General features: G+C 43.0%; 2 protein-coding genes and 1 non-coding gene across 12 annotated transcripts in view; 2 read left to right on the forward strand and 1 right to left on the reverse strand.

Moving 5' to 3' along the window:
* The window catches only part of grb2 (growth factor receptor-bound protein 2), a 63,933-nt gene extending 50,340 nt beyond the window's left edge, over positions 1-13,593 (forward strand). The window contains exons 3-6 of one of the 2 annotated variants that reach the window (XM_014193565.2): positions 5,415-5,512; positions 10,183-10,305; positions 11,236-11,404; positions 11,730-13,593. In XM_014193565.2, the coding sequence (XP_014049040.1) occupies positions 5,415-5,512; positions 10,183-10,305; positions 11,236-11,404; positions 11,730-11,915 (576 nt within the window). In that variant the 3' untranslated portion in view covers positions 11,916-13,593. The remainder of the gene's footprint in view (positions 1-5,414; positions 5,513-10,182; positions 10,306-11,235; positions 11,405-11,729) is intronic. The other variant, NM_001165306.1, reaches the window with a different exon arrangement.
* Positions 13,594-15,866: 2,273 nt separating this feature from the next.
* On the reverse strand, positions 15,867-15,948 carry trnas-aga (transfer RNA serine (anticodon AGA)). Its single transcript has one exon. It is a non-coding gene; the product is annotated as a tRNA-Ser (tRNA).
* Positions 15,949-18,498: 2,550 nt separating this feature from the next.
* Positions 18,499-24,442, forward strand: part of LOC106601392 (nucleosome-remodeling factor subunit BPTF) — a 28,344-nt gene continuing 22,400 nt past the window's right edge. For all 9 annotated transcript variants that reach the window (XM_045715191.1, XM_045715188.1, XM_045715190.1 and 6 more), the window contains exons 1-3: positions 18,499-19,214; positions 20,938-21,760; positions 22,719-22,939. In XM_045715191.1, coding sequence (XP_045571147.1) covers positions 18,734-19,214; positions 20,938-21,760; positions 22,719-22,939 — 1,525 coding nt within the window. In that variant the 5' untranslated portion in view covers positions 18,499-18,733. The remainder of the gene's footprint in view (positions 19,215-20,937; positions 21,761-22,718; positions 22,940-24,442) is intronic.

The following is a 24,442-nucleotide window of genomic DNA, read 5'->3' on the forward strand; positions in this document are numbered from 1 at the left end:
TCGGACTGCCAGGTGGTGAAGTGTGATTCATCACTCCAGAGAACGTGTTTCCACTGCCCCAGAGTCCAATGGCGGTGAGCTTGACACCACTCCAGCCGACGCTTGGCATTGCGCATGGTAATCTTAGGCTTGTGTGCGGCTGCTTTGCCATGAAGCTCCCGGCGAACAGTTCTTGTGAAGACGTTTCTTCCAGAGGCAGTTTGGAACTTGGTAGTGAGTGTTAAAACCAAGGACAGGCTATTTTTACGCGCTTCCGCACTTGGTGGTCCCGTTCTGTGAGCTTGTGTGGCCTACCACTTTGCGGCTGAGCCGTTGTTGCTCCAAGACGTTTCCATGCCATAATAACAGCAGTTACAGTTGACCGGGACAGCTCTAGCAGGGCAGAATTTTAACAAACTGACCTGTTGGAAAGGTGGCATCCTATGACGCTGCTACATTGAAAGTCACTGAGGTCTTCAGTAAGGCCAATGTCTGTCTATGGAGATTGCATGGCGGTGTGCTCGATTTTATACACGGGTCAGCAACTGGGTTGGCTGTAATAGCCAAATCCACTAATTTGAAGGGGTGTCCACATACTTTTTTGCTGAGTTCATATTTATATATACAAAAGTAACGTCCCATTTTCAGGACCCTGTCTTTCAAAGAAAATTCGTAAAAATCTAAATAACTTCACAGATCTAAATTGTAAAGGGTTTAAACACTGTTTCCCATGCTTGTTCAATGAACTATAAACAATTAATGACCATGCACCCGTGGAACGGTCGTTAAGACACTAACAGCTTACAGACGGTGGGCAATTAAGGTCACAGTTATGAAAACTTAGGACACTAAAGCGGCCTTTCTACGGACTCTGAAAAACACCAAAAGAAAGACGCCCAGGGTCCCTGCTCATCTGCGCGAATGTGCCTTAGGCATGCTGCAAGGAGGCATGAGGACTGCAGAGGTGGCCACGGCAATAAATTGCAATGTCCGTACTGTGAGACGCCTAAGACAGCACTACAGAGAGACAGGGTGGACAGCTGATCGTCCTCGCAGTGGCAGACCACATGTAACACCACCTGCACAGGATCGGTACATCCTAACATCACACCTGCGGGACAGGTACACAATCCCTCCATCAGTGCTCAGACTGTCCGCAATAGGCTGAGAGAGGCTGGACTGAGGTCTTATAGGCCTGTTGTAAGGCAGGTCCTCACCAGACATCACCGGCAACAACGTCGCCTATGGGCACAAACCCACCGTCCCTGGACCAGACAAGACTGGCAAAAAGTGCTCTTCACTGATGAGTCGCAGTTTTGTCTCACCAGAGGTGATGGTCGGATTTGCGTTTATCGTCGAAGGAATGGGCGTTACACCGAGGCCTGTACTCTGGAGCGGGATCGATTTGGAGGTGGAGGGTCCGTCATGGTCTGGGGCGGTGTGTCACAGCATCATCAAACTGAGCTTGTCATTGCGGGCAATCTCAACGCTGTGCGTTACAGGGAAGACATCTTCATCCCTCATGTGGTACCCTTCCTGCAGGCTCATCCTGACATAACCCTCCAGCATGACAATGCCACCAGCCATACTGCTCGTTCTGTGCGTGATTTCCTGCAAGACAGGAATGTCAGTGTTCTGCCATGGCCAGCGAAGAGCCCGGATCTCAATCCCATTGAGCACATCTGAGACCTGTTGGATCGGAAGGTGAGGGCCAGGGCCATTCCCCCCAGAAATATCCGGGAACTTGCAGGTGCCTTGGTGGAAGAGTGTGGGTAACATCTCACAGCAAGAACTGGCAAATCTGGTGCAGTCCATGAGGAGGAGATGCACTGCAGTACCACACCAGATTCTGGCTGTTACTTTTGATTTCGACCCCCCCCTTTGTTCAGGGACACATTATTCCTTTTCTGTTAGTCACATGTCTGTGGAACTTGTTCAGTTTATATCTGTTGTTGAATATTTTTATGTTCATACAAATATTTACACATGTTAAGTTTGCTGAGAATAAACACAGTTGACAGTGAGAGGACGTTTCTTTTTTTGCTGAGTTATTTATATATATATATATATATATATATATATATATATATATATATATATATATATTCGACATTATCAAGCCTTTAGATATTAATAATGATCCTACATTATATTTGTCGAACATGACTGGTGTTTAGCCGTGTGTGTGTGAGTAAAAGTCTAATTTAAAGATTGGTTACATTTTCAGGCGCCTCATGTCAGCTTTGGTCTGGACATGACGGGCTGTAGCCAATACGCAGGCTATCACCTACACTTTGACATGTAGGCTAGTGTTTTATTTACATTTACATACACTTATGCTTTTCTTAAGAGAACAGTTGTTTTTTGGTTTTCAAATCAATTTAATTGACTATTTTGGTTAATGGCCTTGGTGCCCTGGCAGATTGGGCAAATGGCCTTACCCCTATAATCACAAAATTCCAAGCCTGTTGTAATATCTGCAAGAGAACATGAAGGAGTGTCTGTGAGCTGTTATGTTTGAGGTAGATAGCTAAGTCGTGAACTGTGTAGGTGATGAGACTAAGGTGGAGTATAGTGTTTGTGTTTGTAATAAGATGTAGAGATAACCTGGAGTTCAGAGTTCCAGACCGCATGTCTGCCACGTCTACACATGTGCAATCAGTCACGCCCAGAGGCTGCCTGCCTGCATTGCCCCACCAATTGTAAGACCACACACACACACACACACACACACACACACACACTGCCACAGGCATACTCTTCCATCACTGTGCCCGTCTCCCCCCTGTGCTCCTCACAACCTATTCACATTCACTCACATTATCATAGTGCCACAGGCATGGACTCCTCCCTCCTTCCCCCCTCTGTAATTGTGTCACTTGTGCCATAGTGGCTGTGGTTCCACAGTGACAGCTGGTGTGCTGCAGGCTAGCTGGAGCAGAGAGGTCAGAGAGCACTGAGGCCAGTGAACAGCTGGGGGGAAAATTGCCAGACCCCATCATCTCATCAGGGCTTTGAGAAGTAGAAGGGTGTGGTGGAAAGAGTGGATTGGCCTAATGGCAATCTCACCACTGACACTGTACTACTGACACTGATGGCCTGGGATGCCTCGACATAGTCTTACATGACTCCTGTTTCAGTTGTCTCCTGCTTGCCTCTTTCCACTAAGCCATAGTGTTTTTTACCACCAGGGGGACTGGTTGCTTGCGTGGGCTTCAGATCAACACTACACACCAAAGTAGAACGAGACTGAGCTCTTCTGAAAAAGTTGACTCTTACAGGATGGGGTGGGATTAAAAGACACTGAAAGTTGAAGCATATCTGTAGTTTCTGGTTAGATAGGGCTATGACAGATAGATGTTGTGACATGAGTAGGTTCTTCCTCTCTACCCTAGCTGCAGCTTTTCTTTTATGAACAATGTGAAATGATACCTGATAGAAAACATGTCTAGCTGCATGTACATGGTTGTGTATGCATTATGGAGATGTTTCCCAACCGCTGTGTTGAAGCATAGATCAATACTCTGTGATCAGAAGCCCTCTGTACTGCTGCACTACTCACTGTACAACACAGCCTACCAACTAAACTGTGCTGTACCAGTCAGCCTTCCCCTCTAGGGGTACTACACGCCTACTGTGTAAATTACTGTATGTCTGTGTGAGAAAAGGGAGAAATCAATCTCACCCGGACCAACCCTCTTATCCGACAGTTGGAAGATCATTTTATAGCTCTATGGATCAGAGCCTGTATTGTGTTTGAGAGGGGCTTAAGAAGCCATCTTGTTGCTGGATGTGGTTGAGGTGCTGAGAGACTACAGCCTTCAGTCAATCTGTCGCCCCTCTTCTCACAGGTCCTCCAGGCCAATTCACACACTGATGTGGTCTGTGTGACCAAGTTATGTGAACCCGCAGACACTAAACACTAAACCACTATCTGCGAAGGATTCAGGTGCTTTAGTTGAGTTACTTAGTTTATCATCACTGCCTCACCTGTCAGCTATCTATGTAAATCAAAAAAGAGTTTGATTCTGCATGCAATGCAACCGCCCCTTGGGTATTTCAGGTTAGGTTTAAAGATAGATGCAATATGCCGAAATCGCTCCAGCTTTTCCTGGTTGCTAAAATTCTGGTAGCTTGCCTAATTTCAGTTTTTGTGACAAAACAAGCAAGTATAGTGTAGATAGTCATTGTACCATCTAAACCTCTGTAAAATATATTTTCCATAACCAAAAACATTGTTTTGTCAGCTGTTTGAAGTTGGTGTACAAAACCGAACGTAAAAGACGCAAAAAACTAAACTTAAGCACGGGCAGCATAGAAATAACGCATATAGAACAGATCTCCTGCTTCTTAGACTTGCTTTCAATGTGAATGACAGATCTATAACACATATTTCAATGTGAATTTGGTCAGGTCGCCCAAAAAGCCTTGCAGGCTTTAAGAACCCTCTGTTGTGACAGTGGTGGCACACCCACTCTGCCTCACTTTCCTTTCTATCTCTCGCTCTCTCTCTTCCAGTGCTCTGTGCACAGGAAGGATGTTGCACACTCCATTTCCTCAACACTTTTTTTGCAGACAAAAAGATTTAGGCCTAGTTCCTCCCTTGAACACAAATTGTAAAGTATGGTTTGTTTAAAGGTGTTTCAACACCTAGCAGAGGCCTTGAAGTGTGTCCCAACACTGAAGCCTGTGGTCAGCATATCACATTGAAATACCTGTGTATTCTATACTATATCTAGTATGACTCATATTTCTTCTGAAATGGAAAGGCTCTACTGAAGCCAGAAGGAAGATGGTGATTGGAATATCTTTTTTTTGAGTGGGACGTGTCAATATATTACTGTGAGTCAGAACCCTGGTGAGAATTGATGACGACTGTTTCTTTCATCTGACTATGAGTACACAAGCCAGAGGCTTTATATTTGATTTTTTTATTTCACCTTTATTTAACCAGGTAGGCTAGTTGAGAACAAGTTCTCATTTACAACTGCAACCTGGCCAAGATAAAACAAAGCAGTGTGACACAGACAACAACACAGAGTTACACATGGAATAAACAAGCCAATAACATAATAAACAAGTCAATGACACAGCTGCACCAGTACATGACTAACTGCACCAGTGTACAGGTGCATGTCTTTCAACAACAACAGCCACACACACACACACAAACTTAGACACACTCATGCACCAGTGCTTGCAAACCACCATACGTCTCTCAGACGAGTGCTCCCACAGCTGGCCTGGCCTCATGGAGGCTTTCTTGCTTGGTAAATGAGTGTACTCACAACAGTCAAACGTGTCTCAATCTGTCGTTTATGGCTGTGCCCCATTTAGTGGATACAAAACCGTTTCAGCCCCACTTCTCAATGACCAGAGAAGTACTCTGTTTACTAGATGTGATATATTGTTAACCTCTCTCTTCCCTTCTCTAGGTATTAAATGAAGAGTGTGACCAGAACTGGTACAAAGCAGAATTGAACGGGAAAGACGGCTTCATCCCCAAGAACTACATAGAGATGAAAGCACATCCGTAAGTATGAACCACCTGACCCAGACTCCTAATATGACTCAGGAGGACTCATCTCTCCAGCTTATTGTTGCTGACTCGGGGTATAGGCAAACAGGACTCATCATGACTGCCAGGTCACACTGGGCCACAGCTTCAATGTATCACATTGATTTGGAACTATGAAACAACTGTCTGAATTGAACAGAACAGTCCCGTCAACTCCGAGTACTGTTCTGAAATGGCCAGTGACACCACAGTGGAATCTTGTCCCTGTGTGTTCATTGAAGCACTGTGAGGATTCTTAGAGGATATTACCTCTGGAGCACACAGTGCCAGATTAGCGCTCTCTGTATTAGTGCGCTCTGGGCCTCTTAGACTTAATTTAATATTGACCCTTATTTAATATTGACCCTTATTTCATTGTCACTGGGATTTTATCAGGTGGGATTTTGGTGTATGGAGGGGGCTGGGTCTGGTTGTCTCTGTCCCAAGGAGCTACGCCATGCCTAGGCTTTGTCTGTCTGTGTACAGTGGATTGCCGCCCCACACCCCCACTCTGGCCTGCAGTGGATGCAGATATATAGTGCAGGTATAAGCTGCTAGCAACTGCTCCAGGGCCAATTTCTTGATGATTAATGCCTGGACTTGGATAGTGAGAAACGTCTGATCCATAGTCTGTGTTAATGAGCAGAGAGAAAGCAGGGCTGCCACTCATAGCCACATCAAAGGGGAAAGGAAAGGTCTTGCTGTTCAGCTGGGCTGTGATGCTGTGTACAGGTCTTAGTTGCCCTTGTCAAGTAATGTACCATGCTGTTACATCACAGTTAATGCCATTATCATCAAAAAGAGTGAATAGATAATGCATAATGAATACAAGACAGTGTCTATGTAGTGTTCTCAATTGATTGACTATTTAAGTGCTTTGAACACCTGAAAGAGAAACTCTATTTAGCCTAAATCAATCCATTATCCAATGTCAGTAGCAGCATTCAGCTCTTGCACTAACTGACTGTGGGTCAGCTGTTAGTCCTTCCCCCATATAGTTTGCTGTAGCCTTAGTGTAGGGGGCAGTTGTGATCTGATCCCATGGCAGTAGTAGTGGGGCTGGAGTTTGTCCCTTTATAGACTAGCTGTGACGGAGTGGCACCAGGCAGCAACTAGCCTGCCTTATTTTGGGTACAGTACATGGGTAGTTGACGTGAGACTTTGTCCTATGTCACTTTGTAGACTTTCAAGTAAATTAGACTGACATGTCTGTGCGCAGTGGCTTCAGTGCTTCACTCAGTGCGCAGAGCTCTGCTGCCAGGCAGTGTTGCTGCGCGAGGTGGGATATATAGGATTCGTATCTTGTACTGAAATTTGTTTTTCAGTACATCAAATGTGAATCATCTTTCAGATAATTCATTGAAAGTTGTGTGTGTTATGATCTTTGTTGCATGACTTCTTATCCACAGAGGGCCAGTGTGGGTTCAAGTTTGTGTTCTAACGAAGCAATAACATACATGATTCAACTAATCATGTCTTGATTGAAGTCTATGATTAGTTGAATCGGGTGTGTGCTGGTCGGCAAGAACAAAAAACTAAGTCCATTGATCTCTGTGGATACGACATCCCCCTGTTATGAGTGCTACTTTCATGATGAATAATAATGATCAGTTTATTTTTATAACTTTGGGAGAGATTACATTAATCTAATTCAAATTGATTATTTAAGAGGTGGGCTTATTTGGAACACCCATGGTACACTCGATACCCATTAAGCTTAGTCTGTACTTTTCACATATTCTATCAACTATTTTTGTCTTCTTAAAACATGTAAGTAAAGTTATCAAACTTCATTTGAGAGATCTTTCATTTTTATTAAAAAAAATACAAAAATTAGAACAGTATATGTTAGAAATGTCTGAACTCATACTGAACCCCCCACCGTACTGACAAATTCTCTAAAATGACTTTGGGTGCGGGCTTATGGTAGATAAATTAACTTGAAATTCTCTGGCAACAGCTCTGTTGGACATTCCTGCAGTCAGCATGCCAATTGCACGTTCCCTCAACTTAAGACATCTGTGGCATTGTGTTGTGTGACAAAACTGCACATTTTAGTGGCCATTTACAGTCCCAAGCACAAGGTGCACCTGTGTAATGATAATGCTGTTTAAACAGCTTCTTGATATGCCACACCTGTCAGGTGGCTGGATTATCTTGGCAAAGTAGAAATGCTCACTAACAGGGATGTAAACAAATTTGTGCTCAACATTTGGGGGAAATACACCTTTTATGCATTTGGAATATTTCTGGGATCTTTTATTTCAGCTCAGTAGGACCAACACTTTACATGTTGCATTTGTTTTTGTTCAGTATAGATTCTGGTGGTACCCTATTTGTGCAGTATCCTTTTGCAACCACGCTTGGTTCTCAATCCCTGCTGGTGACCATTGCTCCGTCGGCATCTGGGTCTCTCTGCCGCTTGGGAAAGCCTGGTTCTTTAACATGGCCCTCGTGATATTGAGGACTGGCTGTGGTGCTCCCACTACTTGTTATCACTCTCTGCATTAGACCATTCATTCCCTTGATCCATCTTTGTCTATCCCACCAATTCCTCCTGACCAATGATCCACCCTGGGAAGGCCCCCATTGGCAGGGCCTCCTTTGGAGATTGTTAACCCTGCCTCCAATATATTACCCACCAGTGTTAGAGACACGTTGTCTTTCTCAAACCCCATTCTGCAATATACTCCAAAAACCCTCCAACAGAACACCTCTCAAGTGGTGCTTCGGGCTCCCACGGCTTTGGGAGAATAACTGTGCCCCTGCACCTCGCTGCACGTGGATGGTCTACCTGAGTGATCCTGCCAGTAGCATATTCCTCTCAAAGATTAAGCCATGCACGGCTTAGTTCACACGGCCGGTACAGTGAAACTGCCAATGGCTCATTTTAAATCAGTTCCTTTGATCGCTCCAACGTTACTTGGATAACTGTTCTAGAGCTAATACATGCCAACGAGTGCTGACCGTTGGGATGTGTGTATTTATCAGACCTAAAATCCATGCGCGTACTCTAAGGCTTTTAGTGACTCTCTAATCTCGACTGGTGGCGTGCCATTCGTGGCGCTGACATCTAATTTGAATGTGTGCCCTATCAATTTCCGATGGTACTTTCTGTGCATACCATGGTGATCATGGGTAACGGGGAATCAGGGTTAGATTCCGGCTTGGAGCCTAAGAAATGGCTTCCACATCCAAGGAAGGCAACAGGCTCGCAAATGACCCACTCCCGACTTGGGGAGGTAGTGATGAAAAATAGCAGTGCAGGACTTTTTCGAGGTCCTGTAATTGTAATGAGTACATTTTAAATCCTTTAATTAGGATCCGCTACATTGTAGAGCGGTCAGAAACTACATTATAACCGTAAGATTGGACTTCCTGTTGTGTATTGTCTATTGGTTATCATCGTTATACAAATAAATGTTTTTCAACAGAATATGATTACTGATTTAAAAACAAAGTAACTGATAATTAGTAAAAATCTTTTTCTTGTCTATTTGAGAGTCATTAAACCATCATATTTGTATTACTTATGTCACACCAGAGGACAAATTCAAGGCACTAATGCATGAAGTGTTTCATTAAATTGGATATAAATTTCAAATAAAAAGTGGCCACAGAACATCTTGAATTGTTTAGACATAGTTAAAAAAAAGTATCTTTTTTTACTTTCATTTTTGAATAAATCATTTGTTCACTTTTGTTTTGGCCATATGGCAACTACCCACATGCAGTACAGTAGCTTCAGCCAACGCTAGATGTTAATGTGCCTCTGCATTTCGTCTCCCGGTATGTATTCACAGACCAGACCATGAAATATGGAACTTTTGGATCATGCTTATAGTAGAAGTGGTGTAAGTAATAACAAAATTGGGAGCCTGCTAAAGTGAGTCAAAATAGCTTTGGATTGCTTTTCCATAATGGCATTTATATCTGCATAGTAGTGTGTGTGTGTGTGTGTGTGTGTGTGACGCAACCAGTCTGGCTGCTCTTTCCGTGCCTGCTTTAATTGCTCTGCCGGCACCTTTATCAGACAGGGAACTGTAGGCGGAGGCCGGCCGATAGAGGGCACAAATGCAAAGAGGATTAGGTCTTGGTCACTTTATTATTGCTTTTCACTTTCATGCAAAGGAGCCAAGATGTCATCTCTCTGGCTGCTCTGGTTAATAATTAACCGGAGAGAATGCTTTCTCTCTCTCGCTCTCTCTTTGCCTCCTGCTGCTACAGCTGCCATTGGCCCAGCCAGGGCTGCTATCACAGACCTTGCTGGGAGTGAGACGGGCTCTGCTTCAACAGCACAGCACGCAATCCCCACTCCTCAACCCCTGTGCCCCCACTGTACACAACACCCACGGTTCTGGTTCTCCTACCTGCAGTATTAATCGGTTGACTGAGGGGCAGAGGCTTAATCTGAAATACTGTATAATCTCTCAGGACTTTAAACAGTGGGAGATGACCATGTGTCGTCCCTGATCGTGAGGGAGCAGATGTCTATTTGTTTGTTTCATGCTGGTCCGGCTGTGTTCTCTCCCCTGACCCTGTGTGTGTGTGTGTGTGTGTGTGTGTGTGTGTGTGTGTGTGTGTGTGTGTGTGTGTGTGTGTGTGTGTGTGTGTGTGTGTGTGTGTGGTGCTGTCCCTTCCTCCAGGTGGTTCTTTGGCAAGATCCCCCGTGCCAAGGCAGAGGAGATGTTGAACAAACAGAGGCACGACGGGGCCTTCCTCATCCGAGAGAGTGAGAGTGCGCCAGGGGACTTCTCCCTCTCTGTCAAGTAAGTAAACACACACACGAAAGGTTTAGAAGCCCTGCTCTGCATATGTTTGGGCGAGGTACTGCTCTGCACCGTACAATGTATTGGGTAACAGACACAAACATCTGCTATGTTTCTCTTCTTTCTCTTCCTGTGTTAAAATATACTACAGCACTAGCACTTTATTTTTTACCCAGTGTTCTTCTGTGCTGCCCCCTGGTGTCTATGAACATTAACTCCAGCTCACTCACGGTCATTTTACAGCAGGATTTCAGCTCTCTCTTTCCAGCTTTGAAACTCTTTGATTTCCCCATGTCTGTTTCCACTCTGCTTTACTTAAAAAGGCTCAATTCAGCAGCCCTCGCTGTCATGGTGCTGTAGTGTCTTTATGTAAAGTAGATAGACAATTCAAGATAATGAGTGATCACTATGTGACTCCACCCGTCTATTGCCTTCTGAGTACAGAACAGTGGCGGTTCTAGACCATTTCAACTGGGGGGGCCAAGCTGGGGCCAGTTGTACTGTTAGAGGGGCCAGTTACATTAGACGTTATTGTTGTCATGTCGTTTTCTTCACTGCATTGCAGGCAAAAGACCATGTTCATAATCATCATTGTTGCCACGGTCTAATAACGGATGTTATTACACCCCAGAACCGCTAGTGCAGAACAAGGAGTTTGTCTTAGTAGAGACTAATCCCCCTGATGGCTGTGGAAGAGGCTGGTTTTTCTCTGTCTGCAGCGTTACCATCCATGGGGTCATGACCTGTGTTCACACTGTTATAGAGACAGTCTGTCTTCCTAATGTGTTGCTAAGAGAACATGTCCACATGTATTTCCTTTGGCCGTCGGGATCTCTTTTCTCTGTCCTGTTTCAGCAGTTCTGTGTCTGTTGACTGTCTGCTGCTGGCCAGCTACCCATGGTTCTCTTCCTCTGTCCCCCTTCTCCTCAGGTTTGGAAATGACGTTCAGCACTTCAAAGTCCTGCGTGATGGGGCAGGAAAGTACTTCCTGTGGGTGGTGAAGTTCAACTCGCTCAACGAGCTGGTGGACTACCACCGCTCCACCTCTGTATCCCGCAACCAACAGATCTTCCTGCGTGACATTGAGCAGGTCACCCAGGTGAGAACACATCCCCCTTAACCTTAATCTCTGGCTCTTTACCAGTGTTGCTTTGTAGGAAAATTAATGGTCACAATGACAAACTAGGTTATTAGCGTAAAATAATAGTTTTGAGAGAGACAGATTGGCCCCAGAGTTGCTGACTCAGTCCCTCATCCTGCCGGCCTAACCTTTGGATGGCATTGGCTCAGTTCACCAACGAGTCACGGTTGGTTCAGAAAACCCAATCAGGGAAGAACCGAGGCTTTGTCCTTTTGTCAGACTGTGTTAACATGTCTGGGACTCATGGATTTGTTTTGCTCTCTTTCTCTCTCCCTGCCCACAGCATCCCACATATGTACAGGCGCTCTTTGACTTTGACCCCCAGGAGGATGGCGAGCTGGGATTCCGACGCGGAGACTTCATCCAGGTCCTGGACAACTCTGACCCTAACTGGTGGAAGGGAGGATGCCACGGGCTGACGGGCATGTTCCCCCGCAACTATGTCACACCAGTCAACCGGAACATGTAAATAAACATCAACAACTACCCTATACCCCCCCCTCAACCCATCATGAAGACATCAGGAGCAGAGAGGGAGAATGCAACAAGGAATTAATAATGGAGGAGTAGTTCTGTCGAAGGCATCACCATGTCGGTGGCAGCTGAGCAAAGGCAACTTTTAACACTGAGAATGTTCGCCTCTGTAGTGAACGCTTCAGTCAGAACTGAACTGTCATTGAGGAAAAAACACAGAGAAACTAAGCATAGTGCACCAAAAGTGAAGATAATGAGAATGATTCTATACCTAGACTCCCACAGCTGCTTCTGTCCTCTCCTCTACTTCTTCACATTCTGCGTTTATTTTCCTTTTTTGCTGCATGTTTTAATCACCTAAATGAAATACCAATAAATCCTAACGCTGTTTTAAATAAAAAGACATGTACATATATTTTAAAAAATGATTGAAAAAATAACAAAAAAATACAGATGTTATCTGCAGCAAGTTACCAAGTCCAAGATCATTGGCATGTGAGCATTGTACATCAGCCCAGGGCTGTATAAATAAATCACCTACAGTATAGAGAGAATCCATTTTTTAAGAATATATATTATATATTTGTATGTGTTTTACCAGTCATCACAAATTGTATTGTTTCTTCCATTTGTAAATTATGTTAAAAAAAAATGTTAGTCTGGATAAGACCTAGAAGGTCTGGGATTTGCTGAATTGTCAGTATAATTGTCAGTATAATTTTTCCTGGATTATTTGAGGGCTCTCAGATAAAATGGCATGATATTTAAAACGTGAAATCATTTCCTTGTCTGATAAATGAGAGAATAATCTGTTATTTTTAACAAAACCAATCGTGTCAGGAAGCTAACGCCGAGCAGCGAGTAGAGCCATGTATGCTGCATGAGCTGTTGTATTATGAAACCCTGTAAAAGGCCAGCCACCTTTTGAAGCCAATGTATTTATTGCAGCCATTTTACTCTTGGGCCGTGAATGTAGCTGACTGAGTCCATAGACATTGACATGAGGGAAGCAAGGTCGGAGAACTGAACTACACAACTGCAAGGGATTTCCGAGAAGTGCTGAATTAGTAATGGTGTCAATATAAAATTATATAGAGAGATGTATGAAATATATGCATATAGTACATACATATTCAAACACACACACACACACGCATACTTTAACAGTCCCCTCCTTGTTAGACTCACACATAACAAGTAGGTGAGTTGGATAATCACATGATGGCATGAGAAACAGTTTGAGAAAATTAAGTGTCTTTTATGCTAGGAGTTGAGAGATCAGCTTTACCAGTGTTGTTTTTCTCTCTGTCTGTGGCGTGTCAAGCACTTTTTATGTTAAGCATTTGATTTCTGGTGTTTGTTTTCTGTGTGTGTTTAGTTTCTTTGTTCTCTCTGGATAGTGCCTTTCTCTCTGGTGTTTCAGTGTCTCCGACCTGCTGCTTTGAGCCCCTTTGTGGGGCCCATCAATCCTGCAGTGAGAAACCATGTACATAATCCAACCTGTCCCATCAACCCCACATCTCCTTCCCAACATGGAACTTTTCTTATTTAAGTGTTTCTTGCCTTCTTCCCTATTGATACTGTTATTTTTTTTGCTTCTTTTTTATTTTATTTTTTTATTAATTAAAATGCAATTCTACAAATAAAAAAGAGAGAAAACATGTGGTTCGGTCCATGGATAGTCGCATAGTTATTTTTTCATCTTGTGATTCAACAAACCTTTTGATGGCTACATTCATCTGTATAGAAATGAATACCCCATTACCTGGCTTTGCATCTGACAACCTGTAGGGGCTGGGACATGCAGTGTTCGGCCATGAATCAGACAGGAATCACAAATAAATACCTATATTGACACATCAGGCTCCCCTGCATGTCCAATGCCAAGTTCCTGTCCCTCTGGGTGCCATGAACAAGCTTCATTTGAAGAGGAAGCTGATGGCTTTAAGCACAGCCTTTAGTCCTTGGTACATACAGGGGTTTGCTGCCCGGTGAAAATGTACACATTCCATTACCCTCGGTCTGGTGGACTGTCTGCTTTTGTGTTCTGTTATTTTTAGCCCTTGAACACTTCCAACCAATCTGGCCACTTTCTGACTACATTGCATCACATGCAGGCAGCCTTTCCACTGACGGACTCTTAACAAAACAGCGGACTGGGAACATTAAGTGCTCTCCATCCTCAGTCCATGGAATTCATTGTAGTCTGAGGATGTCATGTACTGTAAGAAGTCTCATCAGATCTGGAGTCTAGAGACATTATGTAAGTGAGCAGCATGAATATATAACAGCCATATTTGATGACGTTGTCCCAGATAGCCAGGGAACTTCACAAGCATTTACCAAAACCTGTCTTCTCCAAAAATGTGTCAGGCAATCTCCCAGGGTCCCTATCTCCCACCATTTGAGGATCCATTAAATTATCAATTGTCTGTCAAATTTTCTACTAAGGGACTTGCTGGCTTTGAAAACATGGAAACATTTTTATAGATGTTGATGCAATTCACTGTGTGTTATTGCATGATTAAGTGTTTACATAAATTATTAATTGTTTGTTTGCTAAGATGCAACGTACAGTTTCTCTCTGCTTAGCTTGGTGTGGGTGCGCGTCAGTTTATCCATTTGCAGGTGTGGGAGTGTGTACAGAGAAATACATATTTGTATTCTCCTTCAGACATCTAGAAGCATTGACACACACACTGAAATAACACGTCATACTTCCTGGGGCCTATTTCATTTGTGGAAATATGTGTGGGGCCTGTGTTTTTGGCACCACTGGAGCATCTTTTTTTACTGTGTTCAATGTACGGGTTTGGCAGGTGGAGGGACTGATTGGATGCTCAGGTTAAACTACAGCAGTAATACACTACACAAGCCTCAGTTGTAGTATGGAGATTAAATTAAACCTGAGGTCCATGGGCACCAGACATTTTCCAACATCCCTGACACCTGTTCAGAGGATCAAGTCAATAGATTCACATTGCTGTCGTCTCTTGGATTAAAAGTCAAAGGGTAGTGAGTAAGTTAAACACCCATGTGGGAGGCATCCTGTCACTCACCCTGGGTCACACCAGTTCATGATCCACTATTGGAAGGTAGTATTCGAAGCCAAAACTTTCCAGATCTTCCCACTGCTATTGTTTATGCTGTCATCATATTTAAATAGGAATAACGACACCACTGATGTTCACCAGCTTACTGAAACTCATGCAAATAGTCTGTGAAATGCAAGCATTGGATTCTTTGTACTCCAGTCACCCCGTTACTTATCAGACTGAGATATCTCAATGGTGTACTTTTACATTACCACCATGACACTGTCAAAATGTCTCAATACAATCCAGACTGTCAGATCAAAAGCATGCCAAAACATGGTGTTTGTTCTACAATGCCTTTAATGGGTACACATAGTTTCCAATATGAAAACAAATCTGTTGTACCCACTACATTAAATCAAACACAGACGCAACTAAAAGGTCTGTGGTAAAGAAAATCATCCTTGTATGATTGCAATTCCTGCCTGAAGACAGAAATGTTTATTCTGGTAGACATAATGCATTATCGCCACCTCCTGGCAATTATCATCATCTGAAATTAATTTGTTTTCCTCATGTCACCATTCGGTTCGACCACTGCAAGGCGCTATAATAATGTTAATCTTTTCCCCGTTTTCAATTTATTACATATAAAAGTATGCATATGGCAATGTTTTCAAAGCTTCTTTTAAAAAATTACGTTAAAATACATTTTGTAAAAGTGCATCACTACGATAATGCGGTGTAGTTTTTGCGTCGTTACATGTCGGTTGCAAGAATCATTCGAGATGAATTAGTAAATGCTGCCTTTTCCTGTATGAACTCACTGCATTTGTACTCAATTATGACCCGACCACAAGACTGGACAGTGTACTGTATGGATTTTAGCAACAACCTACAAAAAATTTGACCGTTGTCGGCAGGATTCGAACCTGCGCGGGAAGATCCCAATGGATTTCTAGTCCATCGCCTTAACCACTCGGCCACGACAACTTAACAATAATCGTTTCAAAAAATGTGTGTAATCTATATGACAACGTGTAACAAGTTTTTATCGAAAGTGTTACAATGAAATGTAGTTTCCGCCTAATAATTTGTAATTAACTTGATTGTAATTTTTTAACAAAACGGTATGAGGTTGTAGTGGCCGAGTGGTTAAGGCGACTATTTTAACATCAGCCGTAACGTGACGATGAGGAAATGTCCACTTTTGGAGAAAATTGTAACACATACAGACAGTACCGTTACGATCAATGATGCATATACATGGTGGTATGATCTATATTGTGGACACACCTACTAATTCAAGGGTTTTTCTTTATTTTTTTAAACTATTTTCTACATTGTAGAATAATAGTGAACACATCAAAACTATGAAATAACACATATGTTAACATGTAATAACCAAAAAATGTGTTAAACAAATCTAAATATATTTCTTATTTGAGATTCTTCAAAGTAGCCACCCTTTGCCTCCTTGATGACAGCTTTGCACACTCTTGGTGTTCTCTCAACCAGCTTCATGAGGAATGCTTTTCCAACAGTCTTGAAGTTCCCACATATGCTGAGCGCTTGTTGGCTGCTTTTCATTCACTCTGCAGTCCAATGTATCCCAAACCATCTCAATTGGGTTGAGGTCGGGTTATTGTGGAGGCCAGGTCATCTGATGCAGCACTCCATCACTCTCATTCTTGGTCAAATAGCCCTTACACAGCCTGTAGGTGTGTTTTGGGTCATTGTCCTGTTGAAAAACAAATGATATTCCCACTAACCGCAAACCAGATGGGATGGCGTATCGCTGCAGAATGCTGTGGTAGACATTCTGGTTAAGTGTGCCTTGAATGCTAAATAAATCACAGACAGTGTCACCAGCAAAGCACCCCAACACCATCACACCCCCTCCTCAATGCTTCACGGTGGGAACCACACATGCGGAGATCATCCTTTCACATATTCTGAATCTCACAAAGACACAGCGGTTGGAACCAAAAATCTCAAATGTGGACTTATCAGACCAAAGTACAGGTTTCCACCTGTCTAATGTCCAATGTTTGTGTTTCTTGGTCCAAGCATGTTTCTTATTATTATTGGTGTCCTTTAGTAGTGCTTTCTTTGCAACAATTCGACAATGAAGGCCTGATTCACATAGTCTCCTCTGAACAGTTGATGTTGAGATGTGTCTGTTACTTGAACTCTGTGAAGCATTTATTTGGGCTGCAATTTCTGAGGCTGGTAACTCTAATGAACGTATCCTCTGCATCAGAGGTAACTCTGGGTCTTCCTTTCCTGTGGCGGTCCTCATGAGAGTCAGTTTCATTATAGAGCTTGATGGTTTTTGCGACTACGTTTGAAGAAACTTTCAAAGTTCTTGACATTTTCCTCATTGACTGACCTTCATGTCATCAAGTAATGATGGACTGTCATTTGTCTTTGTTTATTTGGACTTGTTATTTTACCAAATAGGGCTATCTTCTGTATACCACGCCTACCTTGTCACAACACAACTGATTGGCTCAAACGCATTAAGAAGGAAAGAAATTCCATAAATTAACTTTTAACAAGGCACACCTGTTAATTGAAATGCATTCCAGGTATGATTCCATATGTGTTATTTCATAGTTTTGATGTCTTCACTATTATTCTACAATGTAGAAAAAAGTAAAATAAAGAAAAGCCCTTGAATGAGTAGGTGTGTCCAAACTGTTGACTGGTAGTGTACATCATTGGTTACTACGATAAGGTTATCACACATAGTCATGTTATGATGGAGACAAGTCTATGATTGGATACATTGCAACACCAACAAGCCATCTTGTGATATACAGTATGAGTTATACAAATTGGTCAGTGCTATCCGGGATCTTTGGGACATTCCTACCCTAAACCCTAACCTTAATCACAAAGGATTAATTACCCTAACCTTAACCATATCCCTTACTTATCCCTAACCAAAGTCAATGGTGTTTGGCGACGTCCCAATGATCCCGTATAGCACGGACCGATACAGATTATAACCTCTTCTGATGATGGGATTTCAGTAATTGTGGTGGAAGATAAGATTGATCATCACCCCTTTCAAATTAAACATAAAAACCCGCATTATCAGACCTTTTGTATTTACCAACGCATACCCTGGCAGAATACATTTTTAAAAATTACTTCACTTTTACTCTAGGAGTAAAATCATGGAGGGGTATGAAGGAACATTAAAAAGGAAGGAATATGCTTAAATTGGCAAAATAATAATTGAACATTATAACTTCAGAAATTTTAGAAAATAGCAACAAATGTTAGTTAAAAAAATTGAAAAGCAAGATGGAAACAAGCTAGGTATCATATCCTTTTCCCATTTATAGATATGCATAATACACGTTTGTAGCCTACTTGAGAAAACATCATTTCGGTCTTTTTATTTTTTGCAATTCGGCAATAATTGCAAACTTCAGTTCAGAGTGCAATGACTCAATGTATATACAAATCACTTTGCCTGTTCAGGTCTACTGTACTGGAAGAACAGTCACCACGTGACATCAGCACCGGGCCTTCGGTCTGTTTTCAGTAGTCGGAGAGGAAGAAAAATGGCGGCTGCGACCGATCAGAAGCGGGACGCCAGCCATTCGTTTTGAGCTTTCTCACGTAAACCGAGACCGGGGCTTTACGGGACTACTTCTTTGGAATCTACGCAAATCAAGCTTTCTGGCGGTACCCGTTTTTCTTGTTTCTGTGAAGGCTAAATAAACGCAGAAATTGAAATTGAAAATAATAGCTTTTATATATAATGAGGGGGAAAAGAGGCAGGCCGCCCAAAACCCTGCGGATGCAGGAGCCTTCATCCGAGCCGGAGCGTGGCTTGAGACCCAGGAGGGAGTTGAGGGCAAAGGGGAGAGGTAGTGCCGAGGTCGATTTTGAGAGTCCCAAGAGGGGAAATAACTCTTCATCTAGGGGCAGGAGGAAAGTGGGATCATCTCGCGGTAGGGGAAGAGGCAGAGGTTGTGGTGGCAGAGGTACTAGGGGCAGACGGTCAATCGCTAGATCTGTGGTTTATGATGATCATGAAAGTGATGAAGATGATGATGCTGTGAGTTTGAGATCTGAGGAGGACGAGTTGATAGAGGAAGAGACGATAACAGACGAGGAAGAAGAGGCCCTCAACGTGGAGTCAGACCCGCTTGAGGAAATACTCGAGGAGGATGATGATGATGCCAGCTACTGTACTGAAAGCAGCTTTCTGAGTCAGAGCACTCATGGCAGCACTCCGGGTAAACCCGCAATATTGATCAAGCTGCTTAGAGAATGTTAGAAAACAAACATTGTAACTAATTATAATTTGTCTGGGCATATTTTCATTGGCATTAGTTCTTATAGTGCAGGAAGCTGTATTGTTCAAAATGGAGAATGCACTGACTGTGTATAAAAACAGGCCTAGTTTGAGTTCAAAATTGTTGATGATGGAATGAAAGCTTTGCATTTAGCGATCTAGGCAGTGCACGAGAGCCGAATTGCACATTTTTGAATTCTGAAACATCTTTAACTAACAGTATTGTGCAAGATGTTATTCTAATTGTTTGCTAGTTTTGGATCTGACTTGGCTATTGCAATAGCTAGGTAGTTATAACGTACCTTATCTAACGTTAGCAAGCTTGGCTAACAAGCTAATGCCTGAACCTGCTAAACAGCTGTGAATGCAGATTTATCATTTAGAAAACAACTAAAATGACCAACAACATTATATTAACATTCCAGAGTGAGTAACATACACTAATAACTGGAGTGTTTCGTATTATAAAACAACACTTGATGATGCATAATGTCCTTGCAGGGGAATAGCTACTTAGCATGTCTAGCTAGTTAAATACTTTGTCAAATGTGTGTATAAATTAATGAGACTTAATTAACTTGGGGTTTTTCTTTAGCCCACTCTTACTTATCATTAGCTTCTTATATCCAGCATAGGTTTATTTTCACAGCTGAGAAGCAGATAAGTTCTTCAAGCTAGCTAGTTAGCAATGTCATGGGCTTGTGCTCTTGTCCTGGAGGACCCAGCTAGCTTGCTAGTAATCCACATCAGCTCGAGCTAATGACAGGACAGGGTACCATGTGGCCCATTGTTTTGAAAATAAGCGCCCTCAATTTCACCAGTTGTAACTATGTGAGGAAGAAGTTTCAGTGATGCAGCACAATAATGTTTGACATTCCCCAAAATACATAATGGAATTATTAATTTCAATGTTAAATTAATATCTATACTATTTAAGATCCGAAATATGTTATACACTTTGGAAATTAAATGCAAAAGTTATTTTTGTTTCAACACACTTGATGCACATTTTCTTACACAATAGATATAAGTAACTATTTTGATTATATTAAAGTTCATTATTATTTTCGGAAAGTATAATTTGAAAGATACTGGCAAACAATGTAAGAAAGATACCAAACTTAACTGTAGAATAGCAGAAAAGTAATGTTTATATTGCTGTTGCAAAACATTATCACGGTGTTTGGATTAGACCCATTTTAAGGAGTCATTTTTTACATTGAAGGGGATGTCCATTATGTTAAATTGTTGTTCTTGACTTTCTCAATTGCAATAATATAACCCCTCTCAATTTTCTTGGTTCCTGGGTTTAATACCCTTGCCAACTTTGAGTTGGTGTAGTGTTTCGCCAAGTCCAAGACTTGATTTGTTTTAAAGCGGACCTGGCACCAATATAAAGAATCAAACATATTTCTGTGGCAGTAGATTTCAGAGACACTTGCGAACTCTCCTTTTACATGGCCAAGGCTAACATTTGTTCGCTTGTGTAAATTCTGTCTTCAACTTATTTCTTTGAATTTTCATTAACCTATGATTTAAGCCTTTGAGACAATGTAATTCTGCTTTGTCTGGGTTTTATGTATGATTTACAGATTAACTAAAACTGAAATTGCAGTCTTTAAATCACAGATTATGGCACTCACTGCTCTCTCTCTGTCTGGCAGGGCGGAAGAGGACGCGGGTGCACTGCCCTCGCTCGCCCATCTTTGAGGAAAAGGAGATCCCTCCTCTGGAGCTGCCCAGAACCTCTGAGGACCTCATGGTGCCCAGCGAGGAACTGCTCAACGTGTCCTCCATCTACGAGGTCCTGCGCAACTTCAGCACGGTGCTGCGGCTCTCTCCCTTCCGCTTTGAGGACTTCTGTGCTGCGCTGGTAGGCCAGGAGCAGTGCACACTGATGGCAGAGACCCACACAGCTCTGCTGAAGGCCATCCTGCGTGAGGAGGACACCTCCAACACCACGTTCGGTCCTGCTGACCTCAAGGACAGCGTCAACTCCACCCTCTACTTCATTGATGGTATGACGTGGCCCGAGGTGGTCCGTGCCTACTGCGAGAGCGACCAGGAGTACCACCATGTCCTGCCCTACCAGGAGGTGGAGGACTACCCCTACGGCCCTCTGGACAGTAAGATCAAGGTGCTGCAGTTCTTGGTGGATCAGTTCCTCACCACCAACATCGCCCGCGAGGAGTTGATGTCAGAGGGGGTGGTGCAGTATGATGACCACTGCAGGGTGTGCCACAGGTTGGGGGACCTGTTGTGCTGTGAGACCTGCTCTGCCGTCTACCACCTGGAGTGTGTGAAGCCGCCGCTGGTAGAGGTGCCGGAGGACGAATGGCAGTGTGAGATCTGCGTGGCACACAAGGTGCCCGGGGTCACAGACTGTGTGACAGAGATGCAGAAGAGCAAACCCTACATCCGCCAGGAGCCCATCGGCTACGACCGCCACCGGAGGCAATACTGGTTCCTAAACCGGAGGATAATTGTGTAAGTAATTACTGGCCCCCACCCCACTTCCCTTGTTGTGACTTCAACAATATTATATACCATCTCAGTACCATACTGAGTGATCTCACCTGAGTGATACATTGTGTTTTGTGATGTAGTCAGAGAGTGGATGTATGTCCTTGAGGTTCTTGAAAACAAGTTAATTGATTGCCTTCAGAATTACTTTTTTCCAGTGCTGAATTGCTTTGTATAACATCAGTCATGTCTTGTGGATAGAATAATACACATTTTGTTGCTGAACACTATGTAGACACAGATTGCCTGAGAGGGCTGATTTCAACTTGGAACATATACTTTTTAACTTGAATTTTAGTAGCTGGATGTTGTTGGTAATCACCCATATTCATGTAGAAGCAGCCTGGATTAACACTGCGTGTGAAGAATGTAGCTGATTTCAACGATGACTCAATCTGAAGAGTGGGATCTATCTGACAAGCTGTGTCCCAGAGGGATCATCAGTGGCGGTTTGAGACATCAGCCAGCGCAGCGAGGGTGCCGGGATTGTTAATTGTGCCCTTAGTTAGGGTGAAACTCCTGTGCTGTGATGCCATAGCCCCCCTGAGAGTGTACTGAACTGCTGCTGGAGTATCCACTTGTTCATCATGTTGCCTCCTCCATGTCTTCACAATTGCTTGTAATTGGTCTCTCTTGCGAGAGGCAAACAAAGAGGAATTAGGGGGCTGAAAACAACATGCGTTCGAATGGAATTTAAGCTTATTGCCAATTTGCATTCAGTGTTGATTTTCCTTTGAAGTTAAGATATCTTTCTGTCCCGGTTAACGATGCCTCATGCAGTATTATATGCCATACAATGATGCCATCTCATGATGTATTCATTAAGGTCCTTGAACCTGTTTTTTATAAACAAACTAATTGTCAATTATATTCCATCTTATTTGTCACAACTGTAATAATGGTTGTTGGCCTGTTATTCCAGTGAGGAGGACGGGGAGCATGAGAAGAAGAAGATCTGGTACTACAGCACAAAGGTCCAGCTGGGAGAGCTCATAGAGTGTCTAGACAAGGAGTACTGGGAAAACGACCTGTGTGCCGTCCTCGAGGAGATGAGCGAGGAGGTGCACACTCACATGGACATCACTGAGGACCTCACCAACAAGGCCCGCGGCAACAACAAGGCCTTCCTCACGGCAGCCAACGGTAAGGATAGACAGCCACCTGCTGGACGCTCTGAATCACGGTCTGTCACACTGAAGAATTTTTAGCTGGTCCATGGCTTCTATGCATTGTCAATATAGAAATGGCAATGACGACCCCTAGGCTACATGTTGTGTAGCTCCTGTGCGATTACATTCCAATACATCTCTGGTGAGGAGAGTACATTCTCCCTCGTGCTGAAGTATGATTAGGATGGTTGATGTATTAGAACTGTCAGGGCCACAGGTAGCCTAGCGGTTAGAGTGCTGGGTCAGTAACTGAAAGGTCGCTGGTTCAAATACCCGAGACGATAAGGTGAAAAATCTGTCTGCTCTTGAGCAAGGCACTTAACCTTCATTTGCTCCAGGGGTGCTGTACTACTATGGCTGACCCTGTAAAACAACACATTTCACTGCACCTGTCCAGTGTATGTGACAATAAAAAAGCATCAAACATCATAGATGTTGCTACTCCCCTTTCTTTCTCAGCCTTTTTACTTATCATGCAAACAGCGTTTTTCTTATTTCCATCGAAGGGAGAAGGTTGGTTTTAAACCAGTGTCGGTTTCTCTGTATGGCTACTCTACTCCTCCTTATAGAGCCTTCCTTTGTTTGTGCATTTCCTGACCACTAGATATCATAGTTCACACAAACCAAGCTTTATATGGTAAGCTTTCTTGGTTCTAGTTGTACTGTTCTGGGATCAGTCTCCTCAATTGTTAGACAATGAGGACTTTCTTTGACAGATATTCCAAAGACAAGGTAGATTTTCTTTAAAGTCAATGCAGAGTCGTTTCTCTCCTGTCTAGTTCCACCTGTACCATCTGTAGTGATGAATGGACCTCGCTGGTATTTTATCCTCTTCAGAAGCCCACTGCTTCATCCTCCCTCTGGTGACTCCGTTATCTCTCCCTATGAAAACCTCAGTTATGAACTGTTGGCAGGTAGGGAATGGAGACTGATTTCATTTTCCATCTTCTCCTGTGACCCAGGATACTTTCACAGGCATAATGCTTTCTGCTGGCTGTCCACATCTCTTTTTGTTAGCTCTATTTCCCTGAATTAAGATTGGAATCTCTCTGTCTGCCTTTATGGGGAGAGATTTTATACCATATCATAGAACACATTATTGATCCTCCACTCGCTTGCTTTTAGTGCTCAGACAGCAGTTTCGTTAACGTCATCTCTGGAGCGTTGACCCACTGTTCCGTTTCAGGGAACAATAGTAGAGACAGCAAATCAGGAGTGACTCACTGACATGGGTTCTAATGAGTTGTTCTTGGTTTTAGCTGCCAATGGCTAACTATATTGGTATTTAACTGTGCTGGTGATCACATGTGTTGTGACTTGGTTATTATTACCGGTAACAATCCGTTTCCACTCATTCTTCACACAGTCTCAAGTAGTGCTAGAAGGTGTATTAGCAATCTGTAAGATTGAGATGTTTGTGTGGTTGTTCTCTGAAGGTGAGTGACTGCTTCTATGAGAACTAGGATGGAAGGGGTTA

The sequence above is a fragment of the Salmo salar genome, chromosome ssa03 (genome assembly GCF_905237065.1).
Source record: "Salmo salar chromosome ssa03, Ssal_v3.1, whole genome shotgun sequence".
Classification (NCBI taxonomy): Eukaryota; Metazoa; Chordata; class Actinopteri; order Salmoniformes; family Salmonidae; genus Salmo; species Salmo salar.